Below are 21,904 nucleotides of genomic sequence, written 5' to 3' on the forward strand. Positions count from 1 at the left end.
AAAATCTATAAAAACTATAATTTTTTAAAGAAAATAAAAAGCAGGTGTCTGAAGAGAACGACCAAGACAGCCAAGACTCAAGGTACCTAGAGGAAAGTGAGCCACAGAGAAGTAAAACTGGAATTCTTTACCATATTTTTCCTCAAAGCAGTTACTAATTTCTAAGCCAGGAGTGAGGTAGGAGGAAAGGTGTAAATGGAGGCTAAGAAGCCAAGGATAGAAAAGAGTAGCTAAGAAGGTAATAAAATAAGCAGAATTTCCATCAGTCTTAGGAGTTCAGGGCCTGCTATGGACAAAGGACCCTGGCAAATATCTCAGGCTTTCAGCCTAAACCTTTGAAAGGCTGTGCTCTAGGAATAAAGACAAACTGGAAATAAACCAACCTTCACAGGGACTGGAATCCAGCATCAAATTATCTCAATCCCACATTAGATCAAGATAAGCTGAGTTTACCTTAACTAACTGCCAGAAGAAATTAAATTCTTTCTGGAGGAATAAATCATCATCCAGAGCTTCTTCAATTTTTTCATAAGCAATGTTTGGGCTTCAATTTTAAAACTACCAGATATGCCAGAGATAGAACAAAATGACTAAAAATTAGAAGAAGAAAAAATTGAAAAAAGAGACCTAAAAACGATCCTGATATCTATATTGTCTCACATGGACTTTAAATAGCTGTTGTATGTTTAAGAAGAAGGAATGACAAAGTAGCGAATTTCACTAGAAAACTGGAATCTATTCATAGGAATCAAGCAAAAATTTTAGAAAAAGAATAGAAAATATGGAAAAGAGAATAAAAGACATATGAGATGTTGTGAAAGGTCTAACATACATATAATTGAAGTTTAAGGAGAGGGAGAGAGTGAGCAGAAGCAATATTTAAGATATTGGCAGAGAGTTTTCCAAAACCAATAAAAGACATCAAGACAGAGATTCAAGGAATTCCACTAATCTCAAGCAAGATAAATATAAAGAAACCACACTTAGTTAATCAGCAAAATTACTGAAAACCAAGGACAAAAAGAAAATGTTAACAGAAGGATACATTACCCTAAAAGGACCAACAATAAAACTAACAGAAATGATTCTAATGGAAATGACAGAAGCCCAGAAACAATGGACTGGCATTTATGAAGTGCAGAGAAAAATTAGTACCAATATGGAACTGTATATCCATCAAAAATTTCCTTCAGAAATGAAGGTGAAACAAAGACATTTTCAGCCAAACAAAAACTGTGCAAACCTACCCTAAAGGGAGTTTTTCAGGCAAGGTTATGAAAGCGTGGAAATGTAGAAAGGATTAAACAGCAAAGAAAATGTTAATGTGTCAGTTAATATAAATGAGTGTTGATTTTATAAAATAATATCTTGTGAAATTTAAAGTATATATAAATATTATATATTAAATATATAAATATAGTATGTATTGTCTATGTAATATATTTAGAAAATATATATAATAGTTAAAATATAAACATATACATGCACATACATTTATACTTAAAATGTATGTAAAATATATAGCACACAATAGCATAAAAAGTATAGAGGAAGAAACTGAGTTAACATGTTTTAAAGTTCTTGTATTATCTGGGAAGTGATAAAAATACCAAATTATGATAAACTATAATAAGTCAAGGATACATATTGTAATCTCTAAATAATAATATAAGAATGTGTAACTAACAAGCTAATAGAAGGGAAAGAAAATTGAATAAAAAATATTCGATGACTCCTAAGGAAGGCATATAGAAGAAGAAAAAAAGAAACAAAAACAAAAGTGACAAATACAGAACAAATAGTATAGTGACAGTTTGAAGCCCAAATATAGCAGTAATCATACTAAATGTAAATAGACTGAATCCTCCAATTAAACATTGTCATTCTGGATTTATTTTTTAAAACAGCCAATCATATGCTGTTTATAAGAAATACACCTTAAATATAAGGACACAGAATATTGAAAGTAAAAGATTAGAAAAAAATTGTAACAAAACACAACCATATTGATATCAGAGAAAATTAAGGTTAAAAGGATTACCAGATATTAGAAGGAACATTTTATCATTTTAAATGGGTCAATTCATCAGGAATATATAACAATTCTAAATTTATTACATCTAATAATATAGCTTCAAAATAAAAATAAAATTATTAATAATCAGTCTGTCATCCAGTCTTGGGAATTCAGAGGAAGCTAAGAAGATGACTGAGACTGAGATAAGGTGGAGAGGAGTGTAGAAAAAGTGAATATTCAAGGCAGAAGGAAGAACATCTGCACAGATGGGAGACAAGACAGCTTAAGAAACTGAAAGCAATACAGTCTTGCTAGAATGTGGACAGAGAGATCAAGAAAGAGTAATGTGGCTGCATGGGAAGAGGGTTGATGGATGAGAGCAATGACTGGCAAAAGGATGCTAGAAAATATAGGAATCTTAGATATGATATTTAAAAGAGGAGACTACTTTTTAAAAACCAGGAAATTAATGAAGTTTTATAGAGTGACTTGATCAGATTTCTCAAACTCTCTTACTACTATGGTAGGAATGAGTTGGAGGAGGGTGGAACTACTGGCAATGAAATCATTATAGTAATCCGGGTGAGATGATATTGGCAGAGGCTGTGGAGATAGAAGGAAACACATTCTAAAAATAAAATGTGTCATAGCTTGTGAAATATTTAAAATTTAGGCAGGTTCACTCTTAGTTTAGTGAACAAGATATGTAGTAATAGATCCAGAGATTGTATTACTTAAGAGAAATTTTAAGGACTGAAATTTTTTTTTCTTTGTATCTTCAAAACCAACTGCAGGGCAGTGTTATATTTTATTTCCAAAGATCAGGTTTTTTTAGATTACTGTGGGTTGGTCATAGCCAAAGTTTGGTTGTGTTTTTGTTAGCAAAAGATAATGTTAGAACAATTAAACTCCCTTGACTCTCTGTTTTAGAGTTCCCTCTCTATTTTTCTTTTTAGTTGACTTATTTAGATTTAGTAAATCTAAATAATCTGTGGGCAAATGTCCAAGTCTCTCTTCAAGGGATGTATGTTGCTTTGAGTCCATTAAGCAGAATACAGGTGGGTTCTCTGATCAGACACAACTTCTTAAGACATATTTATGAATATCCTTTCTCAGACATAAAATTCTGTCTTAAAAAAGAGACAATAACTCAAGTAATGATATTAATACATTAATGTAGTTGTTTTGTTTATTATCTAACTTCCCCTACTAGAATTTCTATGATGGCCAGGGACATTGTGTTTTTTGCTCAAGGCTAAATCCCCTTGCATCTAGATTGGTTCTCATCATCATATACCAGGTGCTCAGCAAATATTTATTGAATGAATAAATGAATGAATGAGGAATGAAGGAAATTTATGTTAAGCAAATCAACTTCACTAAAATAAGAAAATGTTTCTTTTCATTCTTATAAATTCATTTCATTTTCATTTAAAATGTTGAAAGTCTGATATTAAAATGTTTGAAAATAAAGTGATTATTTTTAATGTTTGCAGGACTATCTCAAGCAGGTGCTGGACATTGATCTTCATGCTCAGATCCATTTTGGCAGGGTTTTTATGAAACCAGGGTATGAAAATAATCTTGTTATCTCATATATGGGGTTGATTTGGCTTGCTTTAACTAACAGACTTTTAAGTGTCTTCTTTTTACATTTTCTAATTATGGATTATCTGTTCTATAAAAGAAATATTATAATATTAGAGTCCTTTGCACAAGTGCAGCTCCTATTTCAAATAGAAATTCATCTTCCTTATGAATCAATAAGTTTGGTTTAAACAAAGTAACTTTCCAAACTTTTTTCCTGTTTAAAGTCTAGTTCCTTCTTCTTCTTTTTCTCTTTCTCCCTAAACTGCTTCTTTCTCTTTTTTAAACAGTTTAGTATGAAAATTCACCAATATGCACAAAAGTAGGGAGGGAGTACAATGAACCAGCCCCCCATCGTGTACCCATTACCCATTTTTAGTAACTATCAACATTTTTCTATAATTGTTTTATTAATTCCTCCCCCCCACCCTGTGCCCCCCACATACACCATGGTTTTTTGGAAAGAGGGAGGGCTGTATTGTTTTAAAGCAAAGTCTAGACATCATGTCGTTTTGGTATATATCTCAAACAATAATAACAACAACAGCAACAACATTCTTTTACATAATCACAGTGGTGTTATTCATCTAACTAAATAATAATGCTTTAATATCTGATCATAGTCAAATTTCTCCCAAATGTCAAAAAAAATGAATGCCTTTTTATAATTGTCTTTTTTGAATCAGAATTCAAATAAGGTCCACTCATTGTATTTAGTTGTTAAGTCTCTCTTAAATGAGAACATTTTCTCCCCACTCCCTTTTTTTGGTTATGCCATTGACTTGTTAAAGAAACTAGATTACTTGTCTTGAATGGATTTGGCTGATTGCTACCTTGAGCTGTGTTCCTCTATCTCTGGTATATTCTATAGATTGAAAGTTAGATCTAAAGGCTTAATTAGATTCAGATTCATTTTTTTTCCTTTGCAAGAGTACTTCAAAAGTGACATTTCACACTGCTTCTTACTGTCTCCCAGGAGGAAAGAAAAATAACCACATGCCAAGATTTTGCATATCTCCTGAGAACTAATCAGCCCTAAGGAAGGGCTAATAGAGGCTTGGAAATCAGTTGTAAATCCTCAAAGAATGCCAAATGTTGGTGTTGGTGAAACATGTATGGCCATGTCTTTAAGCAACAGCCTGCCTGCTCAGACCTCTGCTACTCTATGAACTCTGGAACCTTTAATTCCCTGTTCGAAGACCTCACTGTATGGGTGAATGTTCCAGCACACCTCGGTTCTGTCAGGGACAACAATAATGATGCTTTAGTTCAGATTATACTCTGATGGATGCTCATACAAACCCTAAGAGAATGGAGTAGGGGCCTCCCAGTTGATATAAGTGAGCTATGGGGAGCATCAACAAATTCGAGAAACCTTTTAAGTGTCAAGCCAGTCTTCCTGATATCCCTGATTTATTGGGTACCTCGTATAAGTTCTAGGACAGAGAGCAAGCTGTACCTCCACAATTTGGCCATTTCTAGTATAGAGTTAAGATTATCCCTAAAGCTTTCTTTATAATTTAATAAAATTTAGAATTCTTGGCATTATATTAATATTTCTATAGTTGCCTGTTGAGTATACCCTGATATGGCTGCTGCTGACAAGTCCCTTTTGTTATTGAAACTGTTAAATTTGGATCATTCTTATTAAGAATAATATTTTGTCTTAAGCAAATATTATTATGCTGTGAGTATGTAGGGGTTTTTTCCCCTGTCCCCATGGTTAGTACACTAATTTGGCTAGAATACAGAAGACATCCCAAAAGCATATCAATGTACTGCTCACTAACTTCAAAAATTGAATTGATTGTTTAATTCAAAAGTGGAGGGAAGAAAGTTGATATTACTTGCCCTCACCTCTAGGGGAGGATTATTTAAAATACTCTCAGCATCTATGATGATAATTTTTGTAGTCTTTTTTTTTTTTATCTATTGTTCACCGCTTGCTTCAACTTTAGGAGTTCATCTGTTGCTAATGTTTAATCTCCTTCCTTAAAGTCATATCACTCTCTGACCACAGCGTATAAATGCTATTACATTCTGATCTCCAGAGGAAAACTAAACAATATGTGTTGAGTTCCAAGCAAATGGCTTTCCCAAACTTAAACAAAAACTTCACGGTCTAGCAATAGGACATTCATGGTAGAAATGCATAATAAAATATTTTGTTGTAATGGAATCTTTTTTAAGTGAGTACCTTTAGAGAAATGGACTTTAAATACAACAGAAGGAAGAAGGTATTATGCATTCCCTCCTCACTCTTATTATCTGTGTTAGTTTGCTATAATAACATAGTTTAGAAGTTTAAATGTGCTTCCTTTAATTGACCAGAATTTTATACTTATCTAAAGTAAGAAGAACTTAATGGTAATTGCTACTTAATAGTAGAACAAATAATATATATAAAGCTCAAATACAATTTAGCTTTGCTCTCTCCACATAGAATGCATTCAGAATTCCATTAAGCTCTTTCATTTTAGAGAAAAAGATTCTCAGAAAAGCATTTGGAGTATTAGCAACCAGATCTACCAATCACTATTTTTATGGGTCATCTACAATGAACATAGCTGTTACCCAGAATGTATCTTGGAAATTATTTTCATCACACAGTAATAATCATTGCCAAATAACCTATCCATAGATCAATATGACAATCTAATCTTATTTTTCTAAAATACAGCAAAGAATCTGTAAGTAAGCAAAAAAAAAAAAGCCTCGAGTAGTCAAAATAGATGTCACAAAGTCCATATACTAACACTTCACAGCACATCCTGTGAGATCTTTTTTTTTTTTTTTTTTTTTTTTTTGAGACAGAGTCTCACTGTGTCATCCTAGCTCACAGCAACCTCAAACTCCTGGGCTCACGCAATCCTTCTGCCTCAGCCTCCCGAGTAGCTGGGACTACAGGCATGCGCCACCATGCCCGGCTAATTTTTCTATGTAGTTTTAGTTGTCTGATTAATTTCTTTCCATTTTTAGTAGAGACGGGGTCTCGCTCTTGCTCAGGCTGGTCTCGAACTCCTAAGCTCAAACAATCCGCCCGCCTCGGCTCCCAGAGTCTGTGAGATCTTTATCGAAATATGAGCCATGAAGTTAGAACAACTTTAATTCAAATCTTTGTTCCCCCATTTAGTAGCTGAGTGATTTTGGGCAAATTGCTTAATCTGAGTCTCAGTTTCCTCATCTATAAAATAGGATAATAATTATTACCTTGTAAGCTTGTTGTCAGACTTGAATGAAATAATGGCTATGATGCAGAGATGTTACTTTAAAAATAGTGAATTTTATTACCACTATTACTATTTTCATTTTAACAATTTAACTATTACTACCACTCTCTGGTTCCCAAACCTAAAGCCAGCTTTAAGGGTTGAGATGATGGAAGTCTGGCATCACAGGGAACCACAGGAAAAAAAAACTGGGGACAAAAAAAAAAACAAAATAAGAACTATAGGAACACAGCAATGTGGGGTTATGGTTTATAAGTGAAAACAACCCATAGTACTCTTTTGTGACCTAACATCACTGTATTATACCACAGTAGAATACATTAATAATGATGGCTACAAATCATCAAAAAATGTCAGTGTCACCATATTATTATAAAAAGTAATAAGTGATCCATTTCTGAAAGATGAACCTGCAAAAATAGTAAACATAAAAATAATTTGGGTGCTTAAAAGGATGATTTTTCATCTATATGGAAATTTCAGCATTCACTAAGGATTCTGCATCACTTAAGTTTCATTAATATAATGAGATTTTTAGGTAAAATTCTATATAAGGGCTAATTAATAGGAAAAAATTACTATTCTCAACTGCCCACTCCCTCCATGTCACCAACCTTTCCTATACCCCCATGATAAGAGTTTATGTCAGAATCTTGAGGAAGTATAATTTGAGAATGTTTTTCAAGTACTATTGTTTTAATTTTGTTCTAGTCAATGATATTTATTTGTATATTTCAAAAATATCTCTTGATAGGAGGGAGGTTTTTTGTATATTGCTGAGGATAGTTTTAAAATGTTAAGAAATACTCATCTTCAATAATAGGCAACTATCTGTTAGACATATATTATCAGGTAGTCTTCTGATTTTTAAGAATGATTGTTATTAATATAAATCTCCAGCAAAACTAGTATATATTATTAACTAGAGGGGTGGGGAAACTTAGAAACTCCAGGATTTGAAGTCTGCCTCTATGGCACTGGCAAGAAACAAAAAAAAAAGAAAGAAAGAAAATAAAGAAAATTAAGAAGTCTGGTTACTTGCAAACAGAAGGTTCTATGAACAAATTTACTTAAATGCTCCTAAAATACTTCAGAGTATAAACGCTTAAAGGCAAGTTAACAGAAAAGTGTTTTTTATATGATAAGTGATCTGTATGGATAGCCACATAACAAGAAAACTGGAATACTTAATTACTCATCATGTTACTTAGCAATTACTGACAAGTAACCCTTTTGTTCCTCTAGTCTGCCAACAACATTTGCAACTTTGGATATTGATGGTGTAAGAAAAATAATCTTTGCACTACCAGGTAAGAATAATTGAAATTGTTTCTTTTCTGGAAAAATGACCAAAATTCTTTTAGACTTCTCACATGATTGGTCCTCTGTCACATCACTTAATTTGGAATCTGAAAGACCTGGGGTTACCTCAGCTTTACTGAGACTGTTTCCTCAACTATAAAATGGGACTAATAACTACGTCATGGGATTGGTGCAAAAGTCAGATTAGATAGTATATTTCCAAGTACATTTCAAACTCTAAGATGATAATCAAATGTTAGCTGTAACTACATCCTTCTGGGACACCTGCCTTTTCCTTATAGGAAATTGGTCAAAGTTAGCAGTCCAAACACCCCTCACAACTAGAAGTATTGTGCTCAAGGGGCCAACAGGCCTTGAGCCACTCATGCAAATACTAGGTGAAAAAACACAAAGCTGTCTCTGGTCCTTGCCACATTTGGGCTGGCGTTAGGGGGAGGAGGAAAAGGAGAGCAGGGGCTGCTGGTACTAGTGCTTCTCAGCCGAATCCCACCCACCATCAGTCTACACCACCACTCCCCCCTGCTCCCATGTGAGCAGAAACTCACATTCTCAGATTATAGAAATAGCAACATGGTTCAGTTTCAAGGGTTTTCAAATTTCATTTTTTATTAATTTGGGGTCATGTATTTAAAGTCATTATGAATCTTGATAAATTTTAAAGCAGTTTAGAAGTTCTGAGTATCTACTTTTTTTAACTTTTAAAATTATTCTCTGATAATTCTGTCCAATTCTCTATTTTTTGGCACAGATTCCTTAAGAAAATAACCTACTCATTGTTTTCAGTTCACACATCTCGTGGCTTTGAGATATTTATTTGCTTTTTATATTAAGTAAATGTCAAAATGTAAATATAAAGAAAGAGAAACATGAATAAAAATTTTAATTAGAAACATTGTAAGCTCCTATCTATAAGCATAAAAGAGATTATATTTCTATAATGTGGGAAATTTTAAGAGAGAGGAAACATCAGTAAAATAGTCCTCAATATGTATCCATAGCATGAAACTCCTTAGGGCTTTTAATATTTCCTTGGATACTCTGAAAACCAGTATGTAAAGAAATATGCTCCGCTTCCTAGCTTCATTTTGCCTAAAAGAGCCTCTTTATTTTTTTCTACAGAAGATATGACTTAACCCACAGATCATCAGTGATACTATAACAAAGAGTGTAACTGTGGAAGCCGATTTCACTAATGAAGGGTTGTTGATCTGCCACAGAAGTTAAAAATTAAAACTTATTTTCAAATTGCTGCTCTAGTTTGAAACTTTCTCTGCTCAGCCTGAATGAACCAAAAGAGGGCAGCAACAACTCACATGTTCAGATTGTAGAACGAAGTGGTTTTCAATTCCAAAAGTGTATTTCTGTTTTCCTGAGGGTCATGCATTTAAAGCCATCACTAATCTTGACAACTTTTAAATCAGTTTCAAAGTTGTGTATACTTACTTACAATTTTTTTAACTTTTAAAAATTATTATAGTGACATGTTTGCTATGAAAAACATTAGAAAATTATCATCCAGGCTTGGTGGCTTATGCCTATAATCCTAGCACTTTAGGAGTCTGAGGCAGGAGGATTGCTTGAGGCCAGGAGTTCATGACCAGCCTGGGCAACATAGTGAGACCCAGTCTCTACAAAAAATTTAAAAAGTAGCCAGGCGTCCTGGTGCACACCTATAGTCCTAGGTACTGGGGAGGCCGAGCCAGGAGGATTGCTTGAGCCCAGGAGTTTGAGATTGCAGTAAGTTATGATCATGCCACTGTACTCTAGCCAAGGCAATAGAGCAAGACTCTATTAAAAAAAAAATTATCCATAATCCCCCAGCCACCCAGAAATAACCTCTATTTACAACTTTTGGTATCAATCCTTCCATTCTTTTTTCTTACATAAAGTAACTCATTTTTTATGCAGTAAGTTCATATACCTATAAAAGTGGTATTATAGGAATTTTATAATCATTGGTGAAAAATGAATAGATTTTTTGGTTTGTTTTTTGCTTTTCCAGAAAAATTTCTATCTGCTTGTATTTTGAGGCTAGGGGGCAAAGGAAAGTAATTGATTCTTATTACTTTGTTGTTCTGTTGGACAACTTATTTTCCATTGAAATTATTTGTATCACTCATCTCTTTTTGCAACTTAAAAAAAAAAAAATTCGTTCTTGGGTGGTCATGGTGGCTCACGCCTGTAATCCTAGCACTCTTGGAGGCAAAGGCAGAAGAATCGATTGAGCTCGGGAGTTCAAGACCAGCCTAAGCAAGAGTGCAACCCCGTCTCTACTAAAAATAGAAAAAATTAGCTGGGCATGGTGGTGCATGCCTGTAGTCCCAGCTACTCGGCAGGCTAAGGCAGGAGGATCGCTTGATCCCAGGAGTTTGAGGCTGTAGTGAGCTATGATGATGCCACAGCACTCTAGCCCAGGTGACAGAGTGAGCCTCTGTCTCAAAAAAAAAAAAAAAAATTTGTTCTTAACAACTTTTGTGGGTGAAGAGAATTGAAGGTATGGTTTTAGCTAATAGGCTAAACTGACTGTTGCCTTTTACTTTGATGATGCAGTAAGCAGCACTTAGCCATGCCAAGGGAACCTAAAAGGCTAAAAGCCATTTCCAACCCCCATTATATCCATACATACTCACATACAACTGTGAGTTTGTATATAACCAAGATCTCTTCTGGTTTTAAAATTTGAATTTTAAAACCAGAAGGGATCTTGAGAATCATGTAGTCTAAATCTTGCATTTTGTGGATGAGTAAAGTTAGACTCAAAAAGGATTGCTAAGGTCACACAGCTTGGTTGGTTTAATAATGCCACACACACACACACACACACACACACACACACACACACACACACACAAAACAAGTCTGTTTTTCATGGCCCACCCTTTCTCTCTTTGAAGCATGTAACACACCTAGATTTCTTCTTGGAGAGGTACAGTTGAATTCTTCAAGTTCTTTTTATAACTTTAAAAGAATTTGGTATTTGTGTTAGTCTGCTCAGGCTGCCATAAACAGAGTACCACAGACTGGGTGGCTAAAACAGCAGAAATTCAGACTTTCTGGAGGCCGGAAGTCCAAAATCAAGGTGCCAGCACAGTTGGTTTCTGATGAGGCCTTTCCTCGTGACTTGCATGCAACTGCCTTTTCACGGTGTCCTCACATGGTCTTTCCTCTGCCTGCACACACTCCTGCTGTCTCTTCCTCTCTTACAGGGGGACCAGTCCTGTTGGATGAGGGCCCCACCATTATGACCTCATTTACCTTAATTACTTCCTTAAAAGCCCTATCTCCAATTCAGTCACATTGGGGTTAGGGCTTTAGAATGGGGTAGGGGAGGGCAGACACAATTCAGTCCATAACACTATTCATCTTCAAGTCCTTAAGATCTTAAATCATTTGGTATTTTTTTTTTAATTTTAAAGAAATACCTGGGTAGAGAAGATTATGGATAGATTTCCTTATGCTTATCTGTATTTTCTAAGTTTTTGGTATAAAGCTTATATTACTGTAGTAATTTTTAAATGCTAAAAAAATAGCAAGTATTAATAGCTATATAAAACTTCTAAACTGCTTAAAAACTTATCAAGATTAGTAATAGCTTTCAATGCATGGCTCTCAAGAAAGCAGAAACAAATGATGTTAAGCAGCTTCTGGGCATGAGAAGTCTCTGTGTTTTACTGGAAAACCCGAATGTTTACGCCCTCTGTGACATTTGGGTGACTGTCCCTCTATTCTGGCATCCTGTTGGATTCAAGGTGATTCAGAATAGGAAGACTAGTGGTTGGTCACTTCCATCATGCTCTGTGATACCTGAAGATACAGACAGATGTGATTGTTTGGCAAATTTTTATGTGGTGTACTATATAAATAACTGCTTGGTTGACTTTCAGGGAATCCTGTGTCAGCTGTGGTCACCTGCAATCTCTTTGTTGTGCCTGCACTAAGAAAGATGCAGGGCATCTTGGATCCTCGACCAACCATCATCAAAGCCAGGGTAATGTTTTCTAATGACCAGAAACCAAAATTAAAACCTGATAACAATTAAGGATATGATTTTCTAACTGTCCAAAACAAACATCTAGAATTTTATATTAGTTTTGATGGAAAATGTGTTTATATTTTCCCCTTTGTGATAGAAATGGTGGAAAAAGGGTCCCCTTTATTCACCTCCTACGTGACTTCTAAGTGAATCATTTTCTCCAGGTAGAAGTCCATGTAGGAATCCAGAGAGCGAGGTAAAAATTTGAATGGATACTTAAGGACAAAACAGTCAATAGAATGAAGCTAGCCACCACCCTAACATTAGACCTATATGGAACAAGGGACAAGAATTCTCTTTTCACAATGCAAACTGACAGAGGACAGCAATTAACCTGTTCGCTTTTTCTGTGACCCCATTGATAAATTTTAAACAATTTAGTAAAAGACAATCAAAGGACTAGAAAGAGACCCTGGTGATTCAGGAGTAAAGGGTAACCATATTGTCTGGAAAAGGATTATTAAGGCTGAGAAATTAATACTTCATTAAACGTCACTTGGAGGCCAGGTGCGATGGCTCATGCCTGGAATCCCACCACTTTGGGGGCTGAGATGGGAGAATCACTTGAAGCCAGGAGTTCAAGACCAACCTGGGCAACATAGTAAGTCCTCATCTCTACAAACAAAAATAGAAAATTTAGCCATGTGTGGTGGCACGCGCCTATAGTCCCAGCTGCTTAGGAGGCTGAGGTAAGAGGATTGCTTGAGCCCAGGAGTTTGAGGTTGCAGTGAGCTATGACACCACTGCATTCTGACCTTGGCAACAGAGCAAGACCCTGTCTCAAAAAAAACGGGGCAGGAGGCAGGCAGGCACCATGGCTCACGCCTGTAATCATAGCACTCTGGGAGACTGAGGCGAGAGGATTGCTTGAGCTCAGGAGTTCAAGACCAGCCTGAGCAAGACCAAGACCCTGTCTCTACTAAAAATAGAAAAAATAAGCTGGGCATGGTAGCGCATGCCCGTGGTCCCAGCTACTCTGGAGACTGAGGCAGCAGGATCGATCGCTTGAGCCCAGGAGTTTGAGGTTGCTGTGAGCTAGGCTGATGCCACAGCACTCTAGCCTGGGTAACAGAGCAAGGCTCTTTCTCAAAAAATAAAGTCACTTAGAAATTAGAGTTTCTTTTTCCACCAACACTAACTTCAGTTTGACTTACTGCTACTCAACTAATTACGTTATACATTTTCTATGTTACTAATCAGTAATGTTCTTGGCAATATAATCTACAGTACCAAACCATTACTTTTCAAGAGTCCAGAAATAAATTCAGATATGACATGGAGCTATGATTAGCTGATAGGGAGAACAAAAAACATAGAAGAGGAAATATTAATAAAATAATACTCTGAGAATACATAGGATAAAAACATTAAGAAAATCCAGGCTTTAGATATTCTTAACGTTGACTTTCTAAATACTGAGACTTTGGGGACTAGTATTTACAGAGATCTCCTTTTCTTTTTAAATTTCATGAAACATCTAACTAGATTTTTTTCAATAATCACAATGGTGGTCTTATTTGAAATTAAATGAAAAAAGAAAAAAAAAGCCATCAATGTACAAAAAGTATTCTAATCAAGTCAAAAGTTCAAAGTCAGCCAAGCATGGTAGGTCATGCCTGTGATGCCTGCATTTTGGGAGGCCAAGGGGGGAGGATCACTTGAGGACAGGAGTTTGAGATCAGCCTGAGCAATACAGTGAGACCCCATCTGTACAAAAATTTTTTTAAAAAATATCTAGGTGTGTTGAGGCACTCCTATAGTCCTAGTTACTCAGGGAGCTGAGGCAGGGGGATCAGTTGTGCCCAGGATTTCAAGGCTGCAGTGAGCTATGATCAAGCCACTGTGCTCCAGCCTGGATGAGGGAGTGAGACCCTGTCTCTAAAAACAAATTTAATAAACAATAATAATAAATAATAATAAACAAATAATTTTGTAAACAAATTCAAAGTCATAAAGCTTAGATTTAGAAAGTCAAACCAGTAATATTGAATTTACTCATTATTTTCATTGTTTGCTAAATTAAGGAAACAAAAATTCACATTGTTGTATGACAAAGAGAAAGAGGCTTCCTTTTGACTTTGCAAAGCTCTTATGAATCCTTTCATTTATTTCTCATTTTAACATCTACCATCTATTCTTTAAAACTGACATTGTGGCTGCCATCCATCCTGACAACAGTGATGAGATGGTGTTCTGTAATCTAACTGATGGCTGATATGTTGTTCATGATGCTCTGTCCATTTCTTGTCAGTTCTGGATATTGAGAACTGATCCAAAAATCAGCCAAAATGCCTTCCTCCTACAGCAGTGTCACTGGGACTGCCAGTATGAGTCAATGCGTGGCTATTTAATCTCATGTTTTTAGCTCCCCAAATCGCTGACATAACTGCCACTTTAGAAGCATAGCCTACTCACTTCCTTGAAACATGGAAAATCTTATCTCTGTCTCTACTTCCTAACCATTCAAGATGTGGCTTCCATGCTGCACTTATTACTGTTCTCCAAAATAGATGCCACTGTCATTGCCTTTACCACTTTGGGGCAATGGGGTAGATGTTAAATGCTGATGTTGGTGAATCACACTGCTGGACTCTGATGTCACCAGTCTGTGGGTAGGGCAGTGCTGCATTATTTTCAAAAGGTCAACATACCTTCACCTGCCCCAAGACAGAACTCTAATCTTCCCCAACCTTTCTGATCGTGGGTCATAAAACACTCATCCAGTGAGAGTCCCGCCCCATACCCTGAAGGCTGTCCATAAAAACCCAAGAGGACTAGGTTCGGAGAGCTTCCAGATTGCTGAACATGTGGAGGTTCCTGGAGCATGGCATGCCCAAGGAAGCATAGAAGCGCCACTCCCCTTCTCCCACACCTGGCTTCTTCATCTGTATCCTTTGTAATATTCTTTATAATATGCCAGTAAACACACACAAAAAAATTTTAAATCAAAAGGTCAGCACAGAAAATGTCATCCTTTTATATCAGAGCATCAGTTTAGAATAAACATGTCCCTTATTTCCTTAGTTGCTTATGGTTGAAGTTGAAATACTTTTGATTTTCAGTACACAATCAGAAATACAATCTTAGCAATTCATCAAATAGAATTATTGGCCTAGAGTTTCCACATAAGGACACTCTATCATGTGTTTCCTTAATATCCCATCAAAACACCCTGTACTGCTCTTATTCTCAACTCTTTTCTCTAGAAACCTACCTGAAGTAACTCCCATTAGTGTTAACAACTCACCTCAGGCAGTGATTAAGAGATGGAGAAGGGAAAAGCATGTTCTAGAAGATGGCCAACTAGAAGCCCCTAGTGCTCCTCTCCCTCACAAAGAAGCCAGAACAGCAAATAAACAACTACATTTTAAAGAAAATAACTGAGGGAAAGCAGCAAAGTGTATCGGAAATCCTGGTGAGCACAAACTCAGGATGGCCACATGAAATGGAGGGAAACACCAGGCCTCCCATCTCCTCCTCCAACCAGGATCAGCTGGAAACCAGAAGGAACTTCTACCTATGGCAAGGAGGTATAACTGACCTATACCAACTTGTATAAGGATTTTTAAGTTATGTAGTAAGTTTTAGACAGATGATTTAACAGAGTAAATATGCTCAAGGCTTTCTCTGGTATACTAATGAAAACAGTGCCTTATAACTTTTATAGTATTTACCAAAAAAGTTAGTGTACTAAAGCTCTTTTGAGCACTCTTTGGAAGCTTCAAGTAGACTCTAGCAGAGGCCAGGCCTCTAGCACCACCCAGGGGCTCAAATGTGTCATCCTGGGCCTCCACCCAAAGTTAGAATCCACTTTGGTCATCTGTTTTCTCACAGACTCTCTCGTCACTGTACTATGCAACTCTTAGTTCTAACCTGCTCCTCTGAATCCTCTGGAGCATTCAGCTCCTTGTCACTGCCATCAAACCTTCTAGAGACCGTTTTATATTTAGAGCACTTTTAGGTTCTCAGCAAAATTGAGCAGAAAGAACAGAGAGTTCCCACATGCCCCTGTCCCCCCCACACACACACAACCTCCCCCGCTATCAACATCCTGTACTGAGTAGTACACGTGTTACAGTTGATGAACCTACCTTAACACATCTTATCGCCCAAAGTCCATCATTTACATAAGGTTTCATCTCTCATTAGTGTACATCCTATTTTGACAAATGTATAATGACATCTATCCACCATTGTAGTATCATACAGAATAGTTTCACTGCCCTAAAAATTCTCTGTGCTCCTCCTATTCATCTCTCCATCCCTCCTAACTCCTGCCAACCACTGCTCATTTTATTGTCTCCATAGTGTTGCCTTTTTCAGAATGTCATATATTAATAATTAGAATCATTCAGTATGTAGCCTTTTCACAATAACTTCTTTCACTTAGTAATATGTATTCCATGTCTTTTCATGGTTTGATAGCTCATTTCTTTTTACCGCTGAATAATATTTCATTGTCTGGATGTACTACAGCTTATTTATCTGCTAAAGGATATCTTGGTTGCTTCCAAGTTTTGACAATTGTGAACAAAGCTGCTCCAAACATCCATGTGCAAGTTTTTATGTGGACATAAGCTTTCACTTCATTTGGGTAAATGCTGGATCATATGATAAGAGTATGAAACTGCCTGTCTTCCAACGTGGCAATACCATTTTACATTGCCATCAGCAATAAGTGAGAGTTCCTGATGCTCTGCATCCTTGTCAGCATTTGGTGATGCCATTGTTTTAGATTTTGACCATTCTAATAGATATGTAGTGGTATCTCATTGCTGTTTTAATTTGCAATTCCCTAATGATCTATGATGTTGAGCATCTTTTTTTTTTTTTTTTTGAGACAAAAGTCTCACTCTGTCACCCCAGCTAGAGTGCAGTGGCATCATCATAGCTCACTGCAACTTCAAACTCTTGGGCTCAAGCGATTTTCCTGCCTTAGCTTCCCGAGTAGCCAGGACTATGGACATGCACTACCACACCCAGCTAATTTTTCTATTTTTTGTAGAGACAGGGTGTCACTCTTGCTCAGGCTGGCCTTGAACTCCTGGCCTTAAGCAATCCTCCTGCTCGGCCTCCCAGAGTGCTAGGATTATGGACATGAGCCACACCACTGGACTTGAACATCTTTTCATATGCTTATTTGCCATCTGTATATCTTCTTTGGTGAGATGTCTGTTCAGGTCTTTTGCCCATTTTTTAAATTGGATTGTTCATTTTCTTATTATTGAGTTTTAAGAATTTGTTATATATTTTGGATGTACAAAGTCCCTTATCAGACGTATCTTTTGCAAATATTCTCTCAGTCTGTGGCATATCTTCGTATTCTCTTGCTTTTTTTTTTTTTTAGCTAATTCTCTTCTCCCTTAGACATTTACATATAGACCATACCATATTACTATAGCAAATTATACAATTTTATCTCTTGAGTGATTACTATGTGCCAGGCAAATATTCAACAGAGGAAACAAGCCTAGTCCACAGCCTACTACCCAATTTTGAATGAATAAAAGGAATCATCAGAAGTGAAACATCAATCATTTGCAATGTTTTATTCACCAAAATGTGTATGTCTATGTTTACACAAGGGGCATCATTCTTTTAAGCATTGAAGCTCATAGTAAACAGGTGATTTCTTGAGCTAAGTCATGTACAAGAACTATTATAATGTTGATACAAATAAATATATTGGTTAATAAAGCATTCTGCATTTTAGTAAAATACCCAAAAAAATCTAGTGAGTTTCATCTCTAACTGCAAAAGAGACTAGAAAAAAACTTAGTCACTTCAATTTGAAGCAGTTGATTCTTGTTTCTTAAATTTATGTAAATATCTCCCTTTAAAACAAATAATCCTTTTGAAATTAGTGGAAAAATAACAGTTTAAAAATCTTAGGATCACAAAGTTTGAAGACACTTTAACCTTTGTGTAGTATAACCCAATTTTGTAGATGAACAAACAGGTTTGGGAAAGCAAAATAACTTGCTGATAAATTAATAGCACACCAGTTAGCAGTGAAGCTGGAGGTAGAACTAGGTGTCTGATACCATCCCAAATTAGCACTCCTTCCACTGTACTACCTTAAACCAATCAGTACCATTCTAGGGGAAAAACCTTGCTGAAATATTAGCAAATAAAACTGTCATGTGAGTAGCTCTTGCAGTTTAGTACTGAAGAACACACACACACAGATTATATTAATAAGAGAGAAAAAGAGATTTGTCCTAAGATAAGCACAAAAGTATTTAGGAATCATAGCAAGTTTAGCTATAGAGTATAAATGTAAGCAATATCAAATGACAGAGTTCTGTCTAATCTAATCAAGGAAAGAAACACTGAAATTGAATTTTATTCTGGATTCCAGAGGAAAAGCACATGATGTTACTAAACCAAAATGGTATAACTTTTAGCAGAGACTACTTTTATTTGCCTTAATGAGATTGTATATCAGTATTAGGACTCTAGGGGCACATATTCAATAGAAAAAGAAAGTCTTAATCCGTTTTATGTTGAAGATGGGTATATGAATGAGTAGCTAAACAATGCCTAGCACATATTAGGTTCTCAGTAAATATTTACTAGATGTATAGACATATGGAAGGAGAGAGGTTGGGAAGTTGGAAGAATGGATATTAAATTTGTTTCTTTAGGTCTGCCTCCTTTATTTTCAATGTTAAGATACCTGCTTCAGTTTCTCAATTCATAGGTCAAAGACCTATAGGTTCTCACAACCCGTAAAAAGAGACTCCAAAAATAGACCTTATCTTTTTCATCTCTCCTTTTCCCACTATGAACACCAGCTTCCTAGCCTTCTTTTCTTTTTTCACCAGAGCAACCCAACTCCTAGACTTCCTGTATTAAGAACCTAAGGTGGCAGTTATGGAAGTAGCAGAAAACCAAGGATATTTTTCATGTCTAATGTATTCTTACATAACCTCCACCACCCTGTAGTTTTGAGAGATGATCAGGTGACCCAATTTGTTTTCTTTTTCTCTTTATTCTGTAGTTATCATGTGATGTAAAACTGGATCCTCGGCCAGAATACCATCGGTGTATACTGACTTGGCATCACCAAGAACCACTGCCTTGGGCACAGAGTACAGGTTAGTCAGTCACATCTACAGGTAATCCCTATGCACCCATCCTGTTAAAACACAAATTTATATATAATAGTCTTCCTTGGTTATAACTAATTTTGTAATTATTGTAAATTTTTCTTTTTGAAAGGTTAGATAAGTTAAATTGCACCTAAACAGTACAGCATAACAGGACAAGAGCAAAAAAAAAATTAATGGAAGTTTAGTTATTTCATTGGGCCATTTTTCTAGATAAACATTTGAAATACAAGTCTAGAATTACAGAAGATTTTGATCTGTTCAACCAATAAGTTCTCTACATAATGCTGGTTGTAGGAAAAGGAGAGGATCGTGGCTATGCCACCTTGTAATGTGAGATTAAAGCCCAATTTATAATGGGATTCCCTGTAGCCTCGACTGTACTATAGATATTGGTAAACTTTAAGGGCAGAGAAATCAATATTGATAATTCAGAGTTGTATAGGTATCTCCTCTAGATTTTAAACTTTTATCCCCAACTTCTCTAGTCATATCTTTCCTAACTTTTGACTCAACTGCAGAAAAACCGTATTACCCTTTAAACAAAGATCCTATCAAATGAAAACATCAACTAACATAGTGACTAAGTACATGGGCTTTGCTATCAGAGAGACCTGCATTCAAATTGGCTACCACCTAGTTAGTAGGATCATAGGCAAGTTATCTAAGACTCGTAAGTCTTGTGAGAATCAAATAAGATAATTAAGCAAAGTGCCTAGTACCTTGTCTGGCACTTTAGCAAAGAATGATAGCTGCTACCATTATTATTTTAATGGTTTTAAAGCCTCTTTTTTTCAGACACACATAACATTTAAGCCTGAATTGAAAAATTCTGTGGCATTTTACTAATTCTATAAAAGCCTGGTTTTATTCTTTTAAGCAAGAATTTCTAATGTTCACTTTAAAAGTTTTAGTGACAAGGTGGTAGGATATAGTAGTGTGGCCTCTTGAAAAGGTACTGGGAAGTCTAATTCATCTCTCCTCTCGAAGCCCTGTATTTTTGTCAATTTTCATTTTGAAAATGTCTACAAGGGCTCCAAATGTATATGCCATGATGCTCATGCTGCTGTAATAAGAGTATTTCTTTCTAGGTAATCAGATGAGCAGCCGTCTGATGAGCATGCGCAGTGCCAACGGATTGTTGATGCTACCTCCAAAGACAGAGCAGTACGTGGAGCTCCACAAAGGCGAGGTGGTGGACGTCATGGTCATTGGACGGCTATGATGGTCACCAGAAGGAGAAAGCTTTGATGCATGTCCACATATCATTGACTGTATCCTGTAATATGCAACGGCACAGCTAGTTTTTCTGATTTGGATAAAAGTTGATCTGTATAGTCAACATCTTGAACTATATTTCAAATCAATTTAAATACCTTTTAAAGAAAAAAAAATCTAAAAATAAATCTTAACAGACAACTCTATTCTGATTATATCAAAGCAAATTTTTCCTTTCTCGCAAATTGCTTTGTGTGTTCAATGCTAGGTCTGATAGCGATAGCTTTTAGTAGACAGCGGTAGCGGTAGGTGCCTGCAGAACTTGTGTTTTTTCTCATCTTTAAAATACAACTACTTATGCTCTTAAATCAAGGCTGTCTGCTTATTTATACTAGCGTAGGCAACACTTGGATTTCCCTTCTTAGTATGCTTCATAACCGCTTTACAGAGAGCTTTTGCTTGTTCTTTATCATGTATCTCGTGTTTATGTGCACAGTGCCAAAAGAAGACTAACAGGGTGGAGGCCCTGCCCTGCCTCAAGAACCATGCCCTGCGGAACATCCAGGGAGGTTTCTTACCCAGTAGCCTCACGGCACAGTACTCTTGGGCAGTAACTGGATACCTTTTATTTGAACAAACAAACTGAAGAAAAAATGCTTCCTTAAGTGCTGACAGCCTTTTTAACCAATACATTTAAAATTGTACAGAACAAAAAAATAAAATCAAAGACTGATCTTGTACAGATATTAGTGTTACCAGCATTCACGTGGAAATCAAGAGCAAAGACAAAATAATGTTAAACAACTCTGTACCATAACATTTTCTGTAATGATACTGAAACTTAATGAATAAAAAAAAAAATCCTTGATCATTATTTAAAAATGTATTGTCTTGGCCTTGTTATTGAAAAAAGGAAGATGGGGTTCTGATGGTGCTCTACTTGGATAAAATGTATAGTTAAGATGGCCTACCAATGTTAAATGATATAAAGGAGATTTAAAATATGGTATAATGTAACTCTATGTCTTACATAGTGTTTGGAAAAAATAACATTGTGATCTATAGCATTGTGAAAATACAGATTAGAAAGTAAGAGAACCTGCAGTCGGTCTGGTCTGGAGAGTACCAAGCAATATTAGAGGAAGTATACTTGATGACTAGAAAAAAACTAATTCTTATTTTAGATTCTATAAAAGCAAATTTCAAACATCTACAGTTCTTTGGAAGAGACGACAAAAATAAGTAAGCAACCAGAAGATTACAGATGAGTATCTGGAAATTTTTTTATTATGTTAGGAAGTGAGAAATGGGAAAAATATGTGCTGACCATACAAAATATTAATATAACAAATAAAATGTGCTCTATCCACAATGGCTCCTTTAA

At 35.9% G+C, this 21,904-nt stretch overlaps 1 protein-coding gene across 2 annotated transcripts in view; it reads left to right on the top strand.

Moving 5' to 3' along the window:
- Positions 1–21,406, top strand: part of GPHN (gephyrin) — a 577,313-nt gene extending 555,907 nt beyond the window's left edge. For both annotated transcript variants that reach the window (XM_012656203.1, XM_012656202.1), the window contains 5 exons: positions 3,514–3,587; positions 8,080–8,144; positions 12,042–12,145; positions 19,194–19,290; positions 20,394–21,406. In XM_012656203.1, the coding sequence (XP_012511657.1) occupies positions 3,514–3,587; positions 8,080–8,144; positions 12,042–12,145; positions 19,194–19,290; positions 20,394–20,527 (474 nt within the window). In that variant the 3' untranslated portion in view covers positions 20,528–21,406. The remainder of the gene's footprint in view (positions 1–3,513; positions 3,588–8,079; positions 8,145–12,041; positions 12,146–19,193; positions 19,291–20,393) is intronic.
- Positions 21,407–21,904: the final 498 nt, after the last annotated feature.

Source organism: Propithecus coquereli, unplaced genomic scaffold (assembly GCF_000956105.1).
Source record: "Propithecus coquereli isolate 6110/MARCELLA unplaced genomic scaffold, Pcoq_1.0 Scaffold5, whole genome shotgun sequence".
Taxonomy (NCBI): domain Eukaryota; kingdom Metazoa; phylum Chordata; class Mammalia; order Primates; family Indriidae; genus Propithecus; species Propithecus coquereli.